This window comes from Electrophorus electricus, chromosome 22 (assembly GCF_041902795.1).
Source record: "Electrophorus electricus isolate QZ-2024a chromosome 22, ASM4190279v1, whole genome shotgun sequence".
Taxonomy (NCBI): domain Eukaryota; kingdom Metazoa; phylum Chordata; class Actinopteri; order Gymnotiformes; family Gymnotidae; genus Electrophorus; species Electrophorus electricus.
Genome location: NC_137518.1, coordinates 8,001,655 through 8,020,442, shown reverse-complemented (window position 1 = coordinate 8,020,442; position 18,788 = coordinate 8,001,655). Strand labels below are relative to the sequence as shown.

The 18,788-nt window shown below is 43.2% G+C and overlaps 1 protein-coding gene across 1 annotated transcript in view; it reads right to left on the bottom strand.

Moving 5' to 3' along the window:
- Positions 1-823: 823 nt before the first annotated feature.
- Positions 824-18,788, bottom strand: part of pax7a (paired box 7a) — a 47,693-nt gene continuing 29,728 nt past the window's right edge. Inside the window, exons 6-9 of the mRNA XM_027002004.3 lie at positions 17,874-18,039; positions 17,568-17,764; positions 4,597-4,846; positions 824-3,130 (exon numbers count right to left, since the gene is read on the bottom strand). Coding sequence (XP_026857805.1) covers positions 3,015-3,130; positions 4,597-4,846; positions 17,568-17,764; positions 17,874-18,039 — 729 coding nt within the window. The 3' untranslated portion in view covers positions 824-3,014. The remainder of the gene's footprint in view (positions 3,131-4,596; positions 4,847-17,567; positions 17,765-17,873; positions 18,040-18,788) is intronic.

The following is an 18,788-nucleotide window of genomic DNA, read 5'->3' as shown; positions in this document are numbered from 1 at the left end:
ATCATTTTAAATCCTTAAAGGTTTGCTATGTGTACATTAACTGAAGTTAGTGACGGATTGGCACTAGGGTTGGTTCCTGCCTTGTGCCCTGTGCTGCTGGTATAGGCTTCAGCCACCAGCAACCTTGAAGTGGTTTAGAAGATGAATGAATGGGTGAATGAATGAATGAATATTCAAACACTGAGGAGAAAATGTAATTATATGATCAGTCAACAGATGATATTTTTGAAATACACATCTTACTTTTATATTTTATTATTCATTTTACCATGTTATAGCCCACTTCATACCTTGAGCACTTCGAGCCTCAAGTACAGCTCAGCTTGAAACACCATGCTTCAAGTCTCATGGAAGACAAGCATCGAGACTATTCTCTGTCCTGGCTCTCAGATGGTGAGACAAACTTCCGCGGGTTGTCCAGACAGCAGAGTCTCTTGCAGTCTTCAAACGCAGGCTGGAGACCCATCTATTTGTATAATATTTAACTTATTGTAGGGTATTGTTTATTGCACTTATTGTTGTCTGTTATGGAGCTTATGGGTTTTGCACTTCTAGGTATCAGCATTGCTTCCTGTATTTCAACAGCATTCTAGTTCAGTGGTATCTTGAACTCGAAGCTTCTCTACTGGCTAGGATATATTCTACGAGTAAATGACAAAGCACTTTTGTAAGTTGCTCTGGATAAGCGTGTCTGCCAAATGCTGTAAATGTAAATGTAAATGATAACATTCATAAAAACTATGTGTGGTAGATAGGATAAAATAAATATATTAACCAATAACACAACCCAGCCTTGATCTGTTTCAGAGCTTTAATTGGTAACATTTACGCCAGTGTTACAGGAAAGACACCAACAGGCTGAAGGTAGTAAATACCAAATACAAGTTTCCCACTACGCAACTACTTCATAGAGCAGAATAAATTATACCATGAGAATGTACACATACATGCTGAACAAAAATGGAAGAAAACACAAGGAGAAAGAGTGAGCAGTTGAAGAGTTTAGGGGCTCACAATAGGGGCAGGGACATTGAGGGGACATAATACACTTTAGAATAGCCAAAAGATTATTAGTGTTTGTGTTAGCCAAGGTCTGCTCTACACTAGAAGCACTTTAGTTGGTTTACTCACTCATTTCTTCATTTTTCCATGTATACAAGTGGGAGCAAATTGATCATCCTTAGGTCAGTGCAGTTCTTGTAAGACATTTTCTTGATAAGTTAAGCCCAGAGGAGAAATTCTTCGAGTGTGGTTACCCTGGAAGCATGAAGGATAGCTGTGCTCCCCTCCAAACGTATTGGTTCAGCAGAATCTTGGTCCAGATCTGTCTTTCTGATGAGTCATCACTCATTTAGCGTGAAAAGACCCATCACTCATTTAGTATGAAAAGTCTCATCTCATCAAATTCTATTCACATATTTGTTTCAACAAGAATAATCTGAGCATTTTTCAACAAGGAGTCCATACTTCGTGGTTAAGAAATGTCAAAAAATATGTTTTGCAATTTTTGTGAATGAAATTCTGTATTGTTTCATAAAGACCTTAACAGGAACCAAAGATAATACACTCCTTCTAGTTGTAAATAATACATATCAATTAAAATCAAAGAAAGAGAAGCAGGTAACACACAAAAAATATACATTATAAGACAGATCCTTTGTTTCATCTACCACTGAACATCATCTTTGTTTTAGTATAAAACATACTCTTTATAAACAAACAATAAACAATCTGCTTGGTCTACTGTACAATTCCATTTATAAGCAACTAAATTGACTGTGTTGCAGTGTGAACTAATAGGGCTACACAAAGATTGAAAATTCACTATTTTTTAAAGAATTTTGTACATGTGGATGAATGCATGGGCTCTTAAATTGAAGGATAGCACGAATGTGATAAATGAAAAAAGTCAGAGAATCAAAAAGAAAAGGCATAGTACAACAGTACCATGGGAGACAGAAAGAAAGAAAGAATGAAAGAAAATAGAATTATATTGACCTGGCTGGTTCAATATTACACATACAAAACGGTTTGTGAGAGATGCTTAAGGTCTACCTTTTATTTGACTTTTTTTCACACTAAACTGAGATTTAACTTAGTGGTTTAAGGCAGAATTGAGGGGGTTGGGGACTTTGGTCTTCCTTCATAACTAATTAAATAAAATGCAGAATTTTCTCCTGTCCTCTTGCCTTTTCCCTGCAGGACGATAGCTAAGAACAGATTGGGCTGTGGGTGGTGGTGGTTTTGGGGTGCTGGTTGCAGTAAAAAGAGAGGCATGTGTCTACTAGATGAGGAAACTAATTCCCAGAGGAATGGCCCTGGCCAAGTTGGTATAGAATGTCAAGTGAAATATGAAAGCACAGGAGGTCAAATCATTCAGGAACACAGTAGCCTAGGGATCCAGGAAAGTGGAAAGAACATTGGCCACATACTTGCAACACACACACACACACACACACACACACACACACACACACACACACACACACACACACACACACACTGCTAGCAAGCACTTCACATTAAGACTTCACATTCAAAGTGAGAGAGCAAGGAAATAATTCTACAGATGTATTTAGAGAGCAAAGAAATACAATAATCATACAACAACTATGGAAAAGATAACAATATCAATAGAAAAAAAACATTAGCAATTTTATCTCATTGGAATTCATAGACAACTATATACAACAAGGTGGGAATACAGTTGGAAGTGGCTCTCAAGAGCTCGGAATTCTTGCTGATCACAGCAGTCATCTAAGTGCCTGTGGCTGTTTTCTCTGTGCTCTCCATGAAGTGGGCAGAGGAGGAGAAGGAACAGCCTGCCAGTAGTGTGTCATGTGGCAATAACATCTCAGATGTGGACTTGCTCAAAAAGCAGGGACTGAGAGACTGAAGCACTGCCTCACACACACATGCACACACACATACACACGTGATGGAGGATTCGGACTGGTGCTGGATATAGCTGTGCATGGGGGAGTGTGTGTGTGACTCCAGAATCATGGTAGTGGTCAGTAAGCCTGTCCTGTCTCCACTTGCAGCAGCCCCAACACTGCGGAGTGATCGGCCAGCTTCATCCGCCTCTGAGTGGACAGACTCACATTCTTAGCCAGGTAGTCCACTGCACCTGCATATTGTAAACACACACACACACACACACACACACACACATTCACACAACAGTGTTGAGTAGGGAGTAGTGTCTCTGTTCTCAGTGTGCATGGAACAATTGTATAAAATACTACTAAATTTACTCTATGCACTGCTTTCATCAGTTTAACCATTTGTAGTGTGTTGCATTACATGAACAATTAAATATAAATCAATAAAACTGTGCATGTAGTTTTGTTCAGAGCTTGTTGCAAGGATGATCCTAGTGCAGAACAGAAAAGCAGGGTGTCATGAAATGTGTCTTTGTGTGTGTGTGTGTGTGTGTGTGTGTGTGTGTGTGTGTGTGTGTGTGTGTGCCACTCTTTATTACTCTTGGCATCTCAGATTTCATGCCTCACACACTCCTTACCCCCACCCCTCATTTTCCTCATCAAGCTCCTCTCATTCATCCTGCAGTCATTAAGCAGCCTGCGTCGCTCAATCTCTCTGATTATTAACCTGACACCCACACATGAGCTCAGCCACGTCAGGCCCTGCACCTTCATATTGATCCAACATTAACTCCTACACACACACACACACACATACACTGTTGTACACATAACTGAGGTAATGGATAAAAGTGCTGCAGTTTGCCCCATGACAACATCAGCCACTGATTATGCTAATTCAATCAATCAGTCCTTTCCTGCCCTGCAGTACACAGACCTGTGTGTGTGTGTGTGTGTGTGTGTGTGTGTGTGTGTCTTTGTGCTTTGTGTATGAGAGAGACAGACAGAGAGAGAGAGAGAGAGAGAGAGAGAGAGAAAGTGAGAAAGGTGGTTAAGAGGACAAGGGCACCCTTGGGGTGTGAGGGCTGGCTTTGAAGTGGCCCGGTGCCCATTTACCCAGTTCGGCATTGCTGGGTGTGACTAACCAGGAGGCCCTGGGCCATGGGCGAGCTCTTTATCATGAGCATGTGTCTACTTTGCAGGCCACAGGGGTCATGTCAGGAGGGGGGTCTTACACACAGCCACCGGTCACCCTAAACTCGTCACCTTTACTGTTGCTAAAGGAGGTGACTAGATCTGATGTTGGCCTAAACCTGCTATGGGCTTCACCAGGTGAAAGGGCACCAAATTAAAACCCTTTGCTGACTGATTCACCCAAAAAGAATAACCACATATGGAAGGAGATGCATCTGACAGGTAACCACAGAAATGTCCTCTGTCCGCTACCTTTAGAGTGTAATAAGAACTCATGATTTAGGAAATGGCTAATATCTATATTATTTGAGAATGTCTAAGTGTTTACTGCAAAGGTTACTAAGGCCACTTGTCAGAGTATAGGCTGCTTAAAAAAGATCTATCTACAAGCTAGATCTTTTGGCATCCAAGTCAGGTTACACTTCTAATCTCTATTTTGCCATCAAACCTGCGTTAATGGATTTCCCTTTAAATTAAAAAAAAGTACAAAGAGGAGCATGGCTAGAGCTAGACCTACTCTGGCCATACTGGCTGTACTGGTAACCAGCAGCAACAGGGTCCACGCTATAGCTGGTGGCGCTGTAGGTAGGGGGGCAGTAGGACTGGGATGAGGCCAGGCTATCAGCACTCTTGATGGGGTCAGATCGCTGGCTGCAGCTGGCCGAGATGGGGTTGGAGGTGTCGAGGCCGCCATGAAGTGGCGAGATGGAGAAGTCGTGCTGAGGCTGGGAGGGCACAGCGCTTGGGTTACTCAGTATGCTCATCACCTGCAGATGGGTGGAGAAAGAGAGAGGAGTAGGAGAGAGAGAAAGAGAGGAGGGGGAAGAGTGTGAGAGAGGCATAGAGAAATCGGAGGGATGAGAGAGAGGCAGAGAGAGGAGGATAAGGGAAGCAGGAGGGAGAATGAGGCATAGAGGGAGAGCGAGAAAAAGTGAGAGAAAGATAGTGAGAAAAAGAGTGAGAGCCACATGGAAAGAGAAAGTGAAACAGATAGAAGGGGAAGGAGAAAGAGAAAGAGCAAGAAAGAGATGGTTAGGGCATAACTCTCTATTGATTTGAGTGACCTGATCATATGGCATGTGCCAGAAATATACTGGACCTAACAACCGGGATTATTCTTCCTTTGTTTTCAGTGTCCTGTCGGTGTTCAGTGAGAGAGAGAGCCAAGTGAGAGGGAAAGAGAGAGAGTCCCAGGCAGAGAGCATGACTAGAGCAGTGTGGACCTCTGGACTGACTAAGAGGGCCTGAGGGAGGAGAGAAGGAGAGCAAATGAGAGAAAAAAAGAAGGTGTAGGCCAGGCCCCTCACACCCCATCAGTGGTTGTCAGATGGCCCCCTGTCCCAAGGGCTCCAGTAGAACACGCACTGAGGGAGACCCTAATCCCGCCTGTCAGGCCTCCCACAAGCCCTGCACTCATGAATAATAATCAGGCAGGAGTGCAAGCACAGGCCCAGACGTGTGTAACTGGTACATGCCTCTCCAGTCCCAACCTAGGCCAAAGCACTTTACATATCCCATCCCAATGCAAAACCTCCTCAGCTCAATTTCCCGTTTATCCTGGTTTGTTAGACGAATAATTTGAATGTGATGGGGACATGGATGTTTTGGATTATCTCCCTGAACTTCATTGACTTTACACAATCATTTATTTAAATATTTTTATCTAAGGAGCATGTCATACATCACTAATGGTGAAAGTGTATAAAAGAGGTTCCAATGCTAAAACTCTGAGGTTGTATGATGGAGGTGAGTACTAAGGTTGAATAATGCCAGATGAGAGGAAGTGCTGAAATGTGGGGAAAGTGTTTAGTGAGGCTGATAACACTGGAACTGTTCTATAAAAGACAATAAATCTTTAACCTGCATTAAACATCTGAGCATATTTCAATGTTTTACAGGACTGGCCTTTACAGCATCCTGGGACATGAGGTATAGTGAGGGTGAGAGAGAGATCAGTAAGGAAGGAAGAGGCCCAGGATGCAGAGACGCATCTCACATGATCCCCCCACCCGCGTTCTCTCTCCACATCAGGTTTACATCAGGTCTCTCGCTATGCTATGCTGACCTCACTGGCTGCTAAACTAGTTACTCCATCATGCTGCTGGTTAAACATACCCTCACAAAGACCCAACTCACTCCCCTCACTCAGCCGGTCCAAGTGAATTTAAGCACAAATCAGCACACTGACTATGCCATGCAAAATTGCCTGGAGGCATGAAGAAATACTACTAAATATACTCTATGCACTGCTTTCATCAGTTTATCCATTTGTAGTGTATTGCATTACATGAACAATTAAATATAAATCAATAAACTTGTGCGTGTACATGTTTGTTCAGAGCTTGTTTCAAGGATGATCCTAGTGCAGAACAGAAAAGAGAAGCTGCTCAAACTGCATTTGTGGTGGTGTATGCAGGCCACCATGAGAAACAGCAGGACTGCACCAGAGGAGCAGAATGAATCACATTAATATTTGACAAATGCTTCTCCCAGGAAATATGAAGCATCAGAGCTGGTTAGCCATTTCCTCATGTTAATTCTATCAGTATCGAGGCCCCCTCAGCTCCCTACTCACTCAGACACAGACACACACACACACACACACACAGACACACACACACACACATACACACACACACAAACAAACCCACACACATATAAGTTGGAGTTTCATAGCTCTCGTTTCAGTCAAACCACACATGATGTGCCCATATGGAAGAGAGATTCATACATTTCCTGTTTAAAGTCGTGGGGTGGAGGAGATAGTGAGGTTGGAGGAGGTGGCGAGGGAGGGGGAGGTGATGGGTTGGAGGAGATGATGAGGGTGGAGGAGGTGGTGAGGTTGGAGAGGTGGTGGGGGTGATTTTGGTGGCTTGTCGTAGGGCCAGGGGACAGCAGCTGGAGGGATGCGACAGATTTAGTCATCAGTTAATTGAAGCTTGATTACACTGCCTCCTTTTTTCATATGCACATGAAATTAAAAAGTGGCAGACAATCAGGAGCCCATGCCTCTATCAGCACTTCTAATTATAAAGCAAAGATTTGTCTCAGAGTTCCTCAACAGGAGGGAGAAAGAAATTGAGATCCTTTTGCAGCTTTGCTCAACCGGCTTTTGGTACACAGGTAGACAGAGCGTAACGTCATAATTTACATTTTGAAACCCCTTAGCAAGTCATCATTAATGATTTCTTATTCCAAATTATGTCGTTCTCATATAGCACGTAATAAATTACTTAAAGAATTTTAGCTTCTCAGTGAAAAGAAAGACAGAGAAAGCAACAACTCAAGTTCATTCTATGCCCAGAAAGTCAATACTTCTAATTCTTCAGTCCTTGAGACCTGAGTCCTTGAGGCAATGTGCACTTCAGATTTGGTGGTGAGGGTTTCAGCATTTAGGAGAGGAGGGGAGTTGGCTTAACCTTGGCATACCTTTGTCAAAAACACATAACGGCTGAACTCTTGCTGCAGGCAGGAGATTAGACCCTTAAACTGAGCCGAGATCCTATTACAAATCTGCCCACCTAACGGTACGCTAGTGTGGCTAAATGAACAAAAATCAATAGCGTTCCCACTCTTAATCTGATACGAGTGTTGAGCATAATCTGAGATATCTCCCAGCTGGAGTGGGAAAGCAAGTACCTCGGCCTGCCGGCAGCTACCACTACCCTGACACTGATAAAAGCTCGGCAGAGATGACAGATGAGCCCCACTCTGTGAGATAGTTCTCAGCAGGGCTGTACTGCTCCTGCCCATGTCAGAGCCCCCTCTGCGCTCCTCTCTCTCTTCTCGCTACCTCTCTTTATCCAGCTCCATCATCTTAAGAGTTCCTCATTTTGCTGCCTGACTCTGCATGGGCCGTGTGCAGCAGAGATAACCAGTGCCAGGACTCCAGTGTTGAAAGGACAGCACCTCAGGGCATTCCCTGCCTCTCGCCTGTCTCGCTCCCAATAGACTGCTCAATAAATAGTAATAATAATAATAAGAAAAAACCTAATTAATTCTCCCAACTTCTGAGACCGCCCAGCCTGCGGCTCCTCAAATGCAGAGCTGCAAATTGATACAATGTGCATCCTTTCAGATAAACAAACAGTTCATTCGTAGTGCGCAAAAAGGATTTCTTTCATACCCTCCTAATTTGCCTAACAGTCAAGTTGTATATGTTTTTGTGTGCTTCGATGTTTGACGAGGGGCTCAGGACCAGAAAACACCCTGATGGCTAACAGGCTAAAAAGGAATCTGTATAACATGGATGAGAAGGTTTCAAAAGGCAATTTTACCACAAGGCAAATGCTAAGCCTTTGTTACAAGTAGCTGCTAGGATACATTTTCTCAACTGAAGGTGAAGGAACATTGTTGGGTTGTGAAAATTATATGTACACTTAAGAACATATACTTTAAACCTCACAAAGTTTATAGTAAAACATTGTGAACATGCCAGAATTTGAAAAGAGCTATTAGTCACAATGCCTCAAATGTAACCATAAAGTGTATATAACCCCTAAACAATAGTGACAGAGATGAAAATTGGAACTCATATAACACATAAACACATAACATATGAAAAGGCTTTGTGAAATGTAAAATAAACAAGTGCAATATAATGTAACAAAAAATGTTAAGAGATGTGAAGTAGGGGGAGGGGAGGCAAGAGGAAGAGATGCAGTGAGTGGAGGCAATGTGCAGCTAGAGGGGGTACTGGCGTGGGTGGAGAGTACAAAGGCTTCTGCAGGACTGAGTTAGCCTAAGGGCCTGCCTGCCTGCAGAGAAGATAGCAGAGACCTTAGTTCCCAATACCAGCCTGTGTGCCAAAACAGACACACACACACACACACACACACACACACACACACACACACACACACACACACACCCTTCTAATCTGGCCCACAGTGGATTATGGAGACCTTGTCACTGCTAGCTCCCCCATCTCACAGTGCCCTCCGGTGATACCTTCAAGTTTAGCGTTGGTCAGGGAGGCAAATGGCAGAGAATGTGCCCTCCAAGTGTATGTGAGCTGGAGAAGGTGTTTGTGTGTGTGAATGTGTGCATTTGTGTGTGAATTATTGAAGATGAGCAAAATAGCATCTCACACCCTCACTGATCTGCCAGACTGATTACCATCTTAGCTGGAAATTGCAAAAGAATGTTTTTCATAGTTGCTATCTCAGGCTATAGCGGGTTGATGTTAGAAAGTCCTGAGGGGCTGATTACAGCCAGGTGGGTGGGGGTTATTATGCTAATTTAATTCCATTAATTTACAAACCTGGATAACCAAAGCTCATCCTTCAGAGTTTAGCTTTTTGTTTAAACAATATTTGTTTCAGAACATATGACATATTTATATATACTTTGTAATTAACAACTAGATTTACAACATAATGGGATTGTAATAATAAGCCTGTCTGTTAAATATCACAAATATATCACAACATTCATACCACAATGACCTGGCACTGCCCTGACATTGTCCTTTTATCAACTGGTGATCAGGCATTTTGTAAGAAATCTGCCATGCAGAAGTCTCAACTCCCCCTCCACCCCCACGTGGGCTGGCTTTCCTAGCTCAGCCCCCCCATCTGAGGAGACAAAATGACTATTTAAAAATAACAGTAGTCGCATAAATTCAATTAGGGGGCTTTTGGTCACGGTGGAAGGCAAGTGCAGGGCAATTAGCCAGGCCGGGAGCACTGAGCCAAGCCGGCTGGTGGCAGGGAGCAGATGACGGGGGCCACGTCGGGTGTCACCATCTTAATTGGCCGCAGCACATTAATCAAAAGTGAAAAGAAGCTTCCGTCTAGGGAAGACAAATGGAAAGAGGTAGGATAGGTGGATAAAGGAATAGAGGTATGAGGGGAGGGAAGAAAGGGAGAGATGGAGAGGGAGAGAAGGGCAGGAAGATGAGCCAATAGTAGAGAGAGGGGATAGAAAGAACATGAAATAGAGAGAGCATGAGGGGGAGAGAGGTATGGAGAAATGAGGTAATGAAATAGAGACTGATCTGGAAGGTGCTGAAGGGATGAAGGGAAGGTGTGATAATTGTGTTCAATTAGGACTCTGATTGGCACTGACAGAATCTGGGCACTGACAAGTCCTGCACAGATGAGAACGATTATCAGGCACTGGAACAAGCTGTCACTCCTCACAGCCAGGTAACTGCATGAATCAGAGCACATATGGCTCCCCCTGAGCAGGGCTGTCTCTCTTTCTAGCCCTCTCTACCTTGCTCCCCCTACCACCCTCCCCTCGGCTCAATCAAACCAATCTCCTACACTAACAAAAGCTGAGAAACACAGGTAACCCAATCCCCATCATGCTGTCACCCTCAGTCATTTGTCTCCACATCATTTTGCTCCTAAATCTTTTAACTGTTGCCTACAGTAACATACAAGGTCAAAGGCTGTGTCCTGGAACTGACAAAGCCCTTGCTGGTTTGATCAAAGTGCACAAGTTCCTGTTTTCTTTTTTGGGGTCTTTGGGAATGCAGTGAACTGCACTAGCTGTGAACAGTAGCTGAGCTGCAGGAGTGCAAGAGATTAATGTGTCTGATATTGCAGTACCACCACAGAACGTGTGTGGGACAGAGTCCACTATTCTCTGCTAGGGATATGCTTGAATGACGAAGGGAAGGATTCAGCCACTAGAAAGAAGAGAAGCCTCTTGCCTCAAAGAAGCACACACACAGGCACACACACTCACACGTACAAGTGTGCATGCACGCACATGCGCATTTACACACACATATATCCACACAACCTTTACTTTGCACCAGTGCCTCAGCCAAATTAAATGGCACGTTTTATTATTTCAGAAGAGTGTGTAAGCAAGCAGGGGAGAGAGAGAGAATAGGGGTGAGATATATAAAGAGTGGGATATATCAAGAGAGCTGGGGTTGAGCTGGAGTCAGGGTTTTGTTTGCTAAAAACAGCAGGGGAGCATCTCAGTGAAAAATGTCAGGTCAAATTGTTCTTGACAGTGCTAATATCTGCACCTCATAGCAATAATTACATGTAAATAAATAGTGAAATAGCTCTCAGCTGGGGGGCGGAAAGCAGAGGGCTACTTCCAGGAACCAACCAGCTGGGTAACTAACAAACGCACACACACAGACACAGACACACACACACACACACACACATGCATACATACATTTTTTTATATATAGAAGAGAAAGGAAGAGCAAGAGCAAACAAGGGAAAGTGGAAGAGAGAAGAGAACATAATATTGAGATTTGAACATTGAGATTTGATGATAAAATATGCAAGTTAAATAATCAAACGCAACTGGATAATCGTTATCTTGCACTTGGCCACTTATAATAGAAGTAGGTCTAATATTAATATCAGCCATTTATAAAATGGCCTGGTATCCTAATGTACCCTGCTAAATTTGTAAAGAGCATCTTTAGAGAGAGCTATTTACCAGAGTACATATTAAATATCACATAATGCTAGAATTTAAGATGTTGGTATATTGCTCAAATTGCGAATTCATCTCACTGCAGCAAAAGGGTGTAGGCCCTGTAGACTTCTAACAATAAGGCATCACTGTGTGTGTGTGTGTGTGTGTGTGTGTGTGTGTGTGTGTGTGTGTGTGTGTGTGTGTGTGTGTGTGCGTGTGAGAGAGAGAGAGAAGACAGAGAGAGAGCGAGAGAGAGAGAACTCATTGCAATATTAATCATGTCCATGCACCTGTCAGAGTGGCATGTGGAACTAACAGGAAGCACATTGAAGAGGGACGCTGTCCAAGCGGCTGAAGCTACCGGGGCAGGTTCATTCACGGGTGCTCCAACCCACGGCGACCCTGCGACCCGATGACCCTCTGAACCCACGACTCTGAGGGCAAGGCCGGACCTTCCGACCTTCACCTGCCGGAACTTCACCGGAACATTAGAGTTCCACCACAGGCAAATTATGTACAAACCCATATGATTATACCATTGAGTGGTAATGCTAATTCATGCTCCGATAGGCTAAATATGTCCGCTGAAGCTACAATCGCGAACAATACTGCAATTGTAAATGAATCGGCCTTCCCTGAAGAAATCATCACGTCATATTTGGTCCAAACTGAGACTCAGACCTGTAAATCTCACCAACATAACTTCTGCTGTATGTCACATAGCATTCATGATACGATCTACACTTTCCTGCAATTCTCTAGGCATTTCCAGTTGCGCAGGACACACACTGTATGAATTGGTCTCAATCGTTTCCTACTATAAATCCCCGTCTTCTAGGATTTGCTGAAATTTATATTGGCTGCTTCTGCAAGATAAATGTAAATCGCATTCCCTTATATTTGCTATTTATCAGAATGCAGCAGCTGACTTTCGGCGAGGGAAAATATCTCTCACCCGCATACAAACAGCCCTGCATTTAAATAGCATTTTTATTGTCCGCCATATCCTTTCATCCGAGCGGCGGGAAAAGCGCTTCCTCCTCTCCAGAGAGAGAGAGAGAGAGAGAGAGAGAGAGAGAGAGAGAGAGAGAGAGAGAGAGAGAGAGAGAGAACACCGAAAAAGCACACCAAAAATGGCAAAAAACTTTGGACTGAAAGGTAACTGCACTTGCCTGTAACTGTAGCCGCTTGGATCGGAAAGACTACGTTGCTCAACAAATAATGCGCTGGCATTTATAATACACACTGGTGGTTTAGTATTGTCCGGCGTGGCGCAGCTTGTGGCCTTCATATCAGTCAAAACATTTAGAGCTTTAGATTTTTTTATTGAGCTCTTAAACTACTAAAATCTTTGAATAATACTAGGTGAAACAGAAGAAATAGAACTTTCACCCTGTTTACACATTTATACTTACCAGGACCACAAAGAGAAATCAAGACTACAAATAGAAAAACCTAATGTCAAACATGCAGTATGTCTCGCTCATGGGTACGATTTTGGCTAACCAAATTTCGTGCCAACTATGCCCCACCTCTCCGCCAAAAGCCTCTTACGCCTCTTTTTTCTATTATAGCCAAATATAAACAATATCAGCTTTAATGTGCCTTCTAATTATTAAGTATCTATTCCCCCTCTCGCTTTGAAAGTGTACAGGGGGTTATAGATATGTACTGCGCGCTCATCCGCTTTGATTCGTTGTCAGTAGAGCTTGCCAGCTGACACCGTGCCCAGTCTACAGCTTAATGCACAAGTTTGTAATAATGCGGGGGACTACACGCGTCTCCCACACTCATTGATATTCACAAGAATAATGTCTCGTCAGAACTCAGTGAGGAAGACGGGAAAAAGCTAGTGCTCAAAATTGTTTGTTAGGTTCCCCTCCATTTTATGGCAACACCAGCACTGACTTCTTAAACGTAATTTATCCTGTTTTTTTAAAGAAGGGGTTGCTCGGCTAAAGGGAGTGGGGAGAACGGTTGGAGTCTCTACTCCCTTATCTCTGTCAGACAGTTGCGAAGAGTGGCTGGCAAGGGTTGGTGTTAGCGCGTAGCGCCACGCAGCGCGGCGCAGGAAGGCAGGCCCGGGGACAGGGATCAAAGAGAAGCACGGGGGAGCACCGCTTCTTCCTCTGATCCCCCCGGTGTCGGCCCAACCTCGCTCACGCAGCCCCACGCGCCCATCCAACCATCCCTTCATCCCTTACAGCGGTCCTTATTCCCCTGCACGCACGCAGGCACACGCGCACACTTTAACCAAATAGTTATGTTACTGCATTATACATATCACTGCCATGCTATTTTTTTCACGAAGAACTTCAATTTTTATTATTATTTATTTATTTATTTATTTTTTACATTTCTGAGTATTTAAAAAAAATGTAAACCCTTTCAGGAAATGGGTAATATTTCATATTCATATTTGAAGTTAAAAATGTGGGAATTGTCATGTCTGCTTTCATCCGGCCAATGATCTTTGCTTTGAGTGATCAAATACCAGCTAACGATAAAAACAGTAATTAAACTGCTTTCTTTACAAGAGTATACACACACACGAACGCGCGCGCGCACACACACACACACACACACACACACACACACACACACACACACACACACACACTACATTGCCGCTTGTACACATTTGAATGAGAGCGCCATGAAGAGCGACGCTAAGCTGTTGTTTTTTCACTCTCCCCCAGAAGGTGTCCCCGTCATACAGTACAGAGGAATTCGCAGCAACTGCTTTGCCAAGCAACACAGCTCCCGTGAGTAGAGTTTTAAAATCCCATTTAAAGGGACTTAATGGTGAGCGAGGGTGCCCTATTACTTAACTCCTGTGCTGCGAAGCAAAGGAGGAGGGAAGTTTCCAGCATGGTTTTAGCACCATGGCTTTACTATGTTCTTAGCTGCTGGAACCCCACCTGTGCATATCTTCAGCTTCAATTACCGATTTTCTGCTTATACAGGATTTTGAACTATATTACGTCCATTGCAATGGATATCTGAAAGGTCTTGTATAGGAAAGGAACACTGTTGGATATCTTGCTCATAGAACTTTTATCCCCCAAGGAAAAATGCCAGCTACTACAAGGAAGGAACAAGAGAAAATAATGTTTTCCTTGTTATTTTTTCTGAAACATGCTTTCACTTTTGAGCACTAGCCCTACCTCCCATTCTCCCATCTAACACCTGCTGTGCTACAAAATGAAAAGGGGCTAAAAAAAGAGAGATAGAAAGAAATAGGGCCATACCTCTGACCCAGCCAAGCATGCCCTAATGGATGGCATTCTGACATCGCACCTCCTAGTCTGCCCCAAACACGCAACAACAACAACTGCCGGGCGTCAGACGTGGATGACTTTTCCACCAGAGTGTAATGAGAAAATGCGCAGTGTCTGGATGGGTTAGGGAAGGGGACAGCAAGAACCATCCTGGGATCAGCAGGGATCCATTACCACCAGCCACTGGGCCACCACAGCCCATTTGCTGGGAATCGTTGCATTTTGGTCAATCTTTACCGGCAACCACTAGCCCATCAAAAGCAGACACAAGCAGAAATGGCTCGTTTGCTTGCCTATCACCACTGAACAGATGTTGTCTGAAGAGGCTCAGTATAACAAGGATGATTTTTTTTTTTATCATGAAGAGTAGAGATGCACAACTTCTTTTTGAATTGGATTCTTTAGCTCAGGTTATAGGCTAGTGGAAGGGAGGGAGAGAGAGAAAGGGAGAGAGAGGCCAAGACCCACATCTGAAGACATCTCATATAGGCCAAAGCTTTTACTGAGTCACAGGGCAAATGCATGGGACTTTCTCTTGGAGCAAACTACCTTAATTGGCGAACAGGAATGCCAGGCATCTCTTAAGTTATTGTGCAGGCCAGGCATTGCAGTTCTTCACAGGTTGAGACCTCAGCATCAGTAGAAAGGAAGGATGCAAAGTTCAGTGGTAAGTGACTGCAGCAGATGCTCCTTTGCCCTGCGTGTGTGGTAGGGCACTGCGAAGCGAGCCCTGAGCCACACGTTTCATGTGAGTGCACTAGTAGGGAGTGGGACAGTCTGAGCTGGGACTGAACTATGGCTCTGCTGTCAGGAAGGACATATATCTCCAGCCCAATGCGAGTCTGATGGCTCCTCCACATGTCCAAGAGAGAGACAGGGGGAAGAAAGAGAGAGAGAAAATGGGAGAAAGGGAGAGAGAGAGAGAAGGAGAGAGAGGAAAACAGATTAACCCCTTACCCTCATCACCATTTCCCAGCATTCTTAATCTGAGATGTAAGAATGCGCACAAGGCTGAAAACCCATCCTCCATACCAAAGAGTACATTAGTATTTAATTTGGTTATAGCATTAGCCTTTAAAAATATTGATGTAATAAAACAAACAACACTGTTCCAATGTTATTAACCAATTTACTCCACAGTGATCTAAGATTCTCTGATTTTTTGACTTGATAGAATTTTTCTCTTTGATGTGAACCCCAAAGCCACAAAACCACAGTGTTAAAATCAGAAAAAAATAGGTGCTGTTGTTTTAAATATTACATACATGTTCCCAAAATTATTAACCAAAAAGTCTCGTCATAAGAATTACCATCACAATGAATATGAGAAATTAATTTCCACTTTCTTCTCTATCCTAAAGGCTGATGTCTTTATCCTGTGTTTTTTAGATGTATTTTAAAATGGCAGTGAAAAACTTGTGCTTGTAGAGCTGGTATTAAAGAGGCACATTACCAGGGAAAAAAGCTCTTGGTGTTCCATGGCATTTACACAGGTTGAGCAGGAGAGCATTAGTGCTTAAAACCTCCGTGCCATGATTAACAATCACGCACACATGCACGCACACATACACGCACACACACACGCACACACACACACACACACACACACACACACACACACACACACACACACACACACACACACAATGCAAGGAGCCCATGTTATCCTTCTCACGCTGGAGCAATGAGAGGAAAAGCTCTTTTTGTTATCAAATCCTTAATTCTTTCTTCTCTGAGAAAAAAGAGGGGTAATACCAAGAATGTTTCCCAATCTGCTTTGAGAAACGGGAGAAAAGGAAAGAGAAAAAGAGAGATAGAGAGAAAAAGTCCCAATAAAACACATGTGAACGAGGGGGTAATTGTGGACAAATGCAGCATTGAAATTCATTTTCAACTCTTTACACACCATTTCAATCTTATTTTCTGCTTGTTAGCCACATCTTGTTGGTGAGGGTGGGCAAGACTGCCCAGTATAGATGGACAATTGTGTATAATTCACTCTTCACATGCGATTTGCATCAATATGCATCATTTTTCAAGACCCAGCATTTTAGAGAGAACCCACAGAGAGCCTCCATAAACCTTTAATAAGGCAGCCAAAGAAGATAAGATGGGAGAATTCACATCCAATCCAAAAGTGCCTCTTTTAGCAACACACATTATCCACGTGCAAACAGAAAAACAGATGACAAAGACAAACACACACAACAACCAAACAATCCACTTTTATACTGAATACATAAACACACACACACACACACACACACACACACACACACAAATGCACAGTAAAAGGCTAATCTAATGTTGTCTATTGACTCAGACAGCAATTAGGACACTGAAGCACCAAATCACTTTCAGTAATTCGCTGCTGTGGTAAGTCCATTCATAGAGAAGGGTAGGTGATGACAAAGAAATGTAAAATAAAAGTACTGTACTTTCACACCCACAATTACCATCTTCAACACCGACGTATGCGATTTACCAAAATTAAAAGATATCTAAAAGATATCTTTCATTTCAGCAGTGTCAGTACTGGCTCTAGAATAAGATGCTCATCCTATCGGCTTTGTACAATATAAGACAACTATGCTGTGGTAGTCTGAAATGGGACATTTGTAGACTAACCACTAGTTAGACTTGTTTTATTTTTAACTGTTACAATAAATATCGTGAACAAGCTCAGAATTGTCATGGTTAATGAAGCATTGTGTACTGTGAATTAGAAATGAATTCAGATTCTTATACTGGTCCCACATTCAGACAGAAGGAAAAACCCTCACACTGGTACTATGGCAGTAGTACTAACCTGGGGGGAAAGGCCATTGCTGACTGCGTTCATGTGGTTGCTTGAAGCCGATGGGCTCATGAAAGTGTCTGAGTAGCTGGAGAAAGTGTGGCGATTGGATGAGAGGCCATAGGCGGAGCTACTGTCAGCTGAGAGTCCGCCCTGGTGCATTGAGGAGGGCGGGAGGGGCTGGGGCCGATGCAATGTGCTACTGCCATCTAAAACACAAGTGTTTATTATGTTAGAAGGACCCTAACTCTAACCCTACATGAGTAAAACCCATTTGAAAATGCAATCATAGAGACACTGTAGGTGATTGCCTCTCACCCTGAGAGAGGGAGGTGCCAGGGTAGGTGGTCTCTGGAAGTTGATAGGTTGGTAGAGTTGGCATTCCAGTGGGAGGAAAGCCTCCAGGTAACAAGTGGTTGAATGCTGCCAGTTGATTGGCTCCTGCCTGCTTGCGCCATCGGGCTCTTCGATTGCTAAACCACACCTAGGAGCAAAAAATAAATAAAGAACTGACACTGACAAACACTCAGAGAAAAAAAAGAATGGCTGGTTGAAGCAAAGAATAGGCAATACAAAAGGATTGCCCTCTTTGCCATTAACAATTCTGTTAAATAAACTAAAAAAACCAAAGAAATAGTCCACAATAACATTAGTGCCTGTAACAAATTGTTTGATATATAGCATTTCTAAAATCAATATAACAATGACATTTTTCCAGTGACTTTGATGTATACACAGTGTTTGCATGAGTGTGGGACTGAGGTGTGTCCCTGAGGGACAACAGTGTTTATGTGCACAGCCAGTACCCTGATGTCCTTGCTAAGTGGCTGAAGTTGACATCTGTATAAAAAAGCCGCCCCATGAGGTTGAGGTAGGCCGCATCTTTGCCCAGGACACGTCACTGCTGTTTATTAGTCTACCAGACAATCTCGACAGATAGAAGCAATATTCTTACACATGCACACACTTTTGCTCTCTCTCTCTCTCTCTCTCTCGCTCTCTCACACACACACACACACACACACACACACACACACACACACACTAAATTCAGGCTTTTTAAAAATTATTTTTGGGTTGTACACTCCTATGAACATGAGTTCATAGTAAAAAAATACTGAATTAATTTTTGTGTTCCTAATTGATCAGTCATCACCAGCCAAATCCTCTTTCCTTCATCTTATTGTCGTCAAACTACAAAATAAGCTCCCACAGAAGCCCAGGTGACTCTAG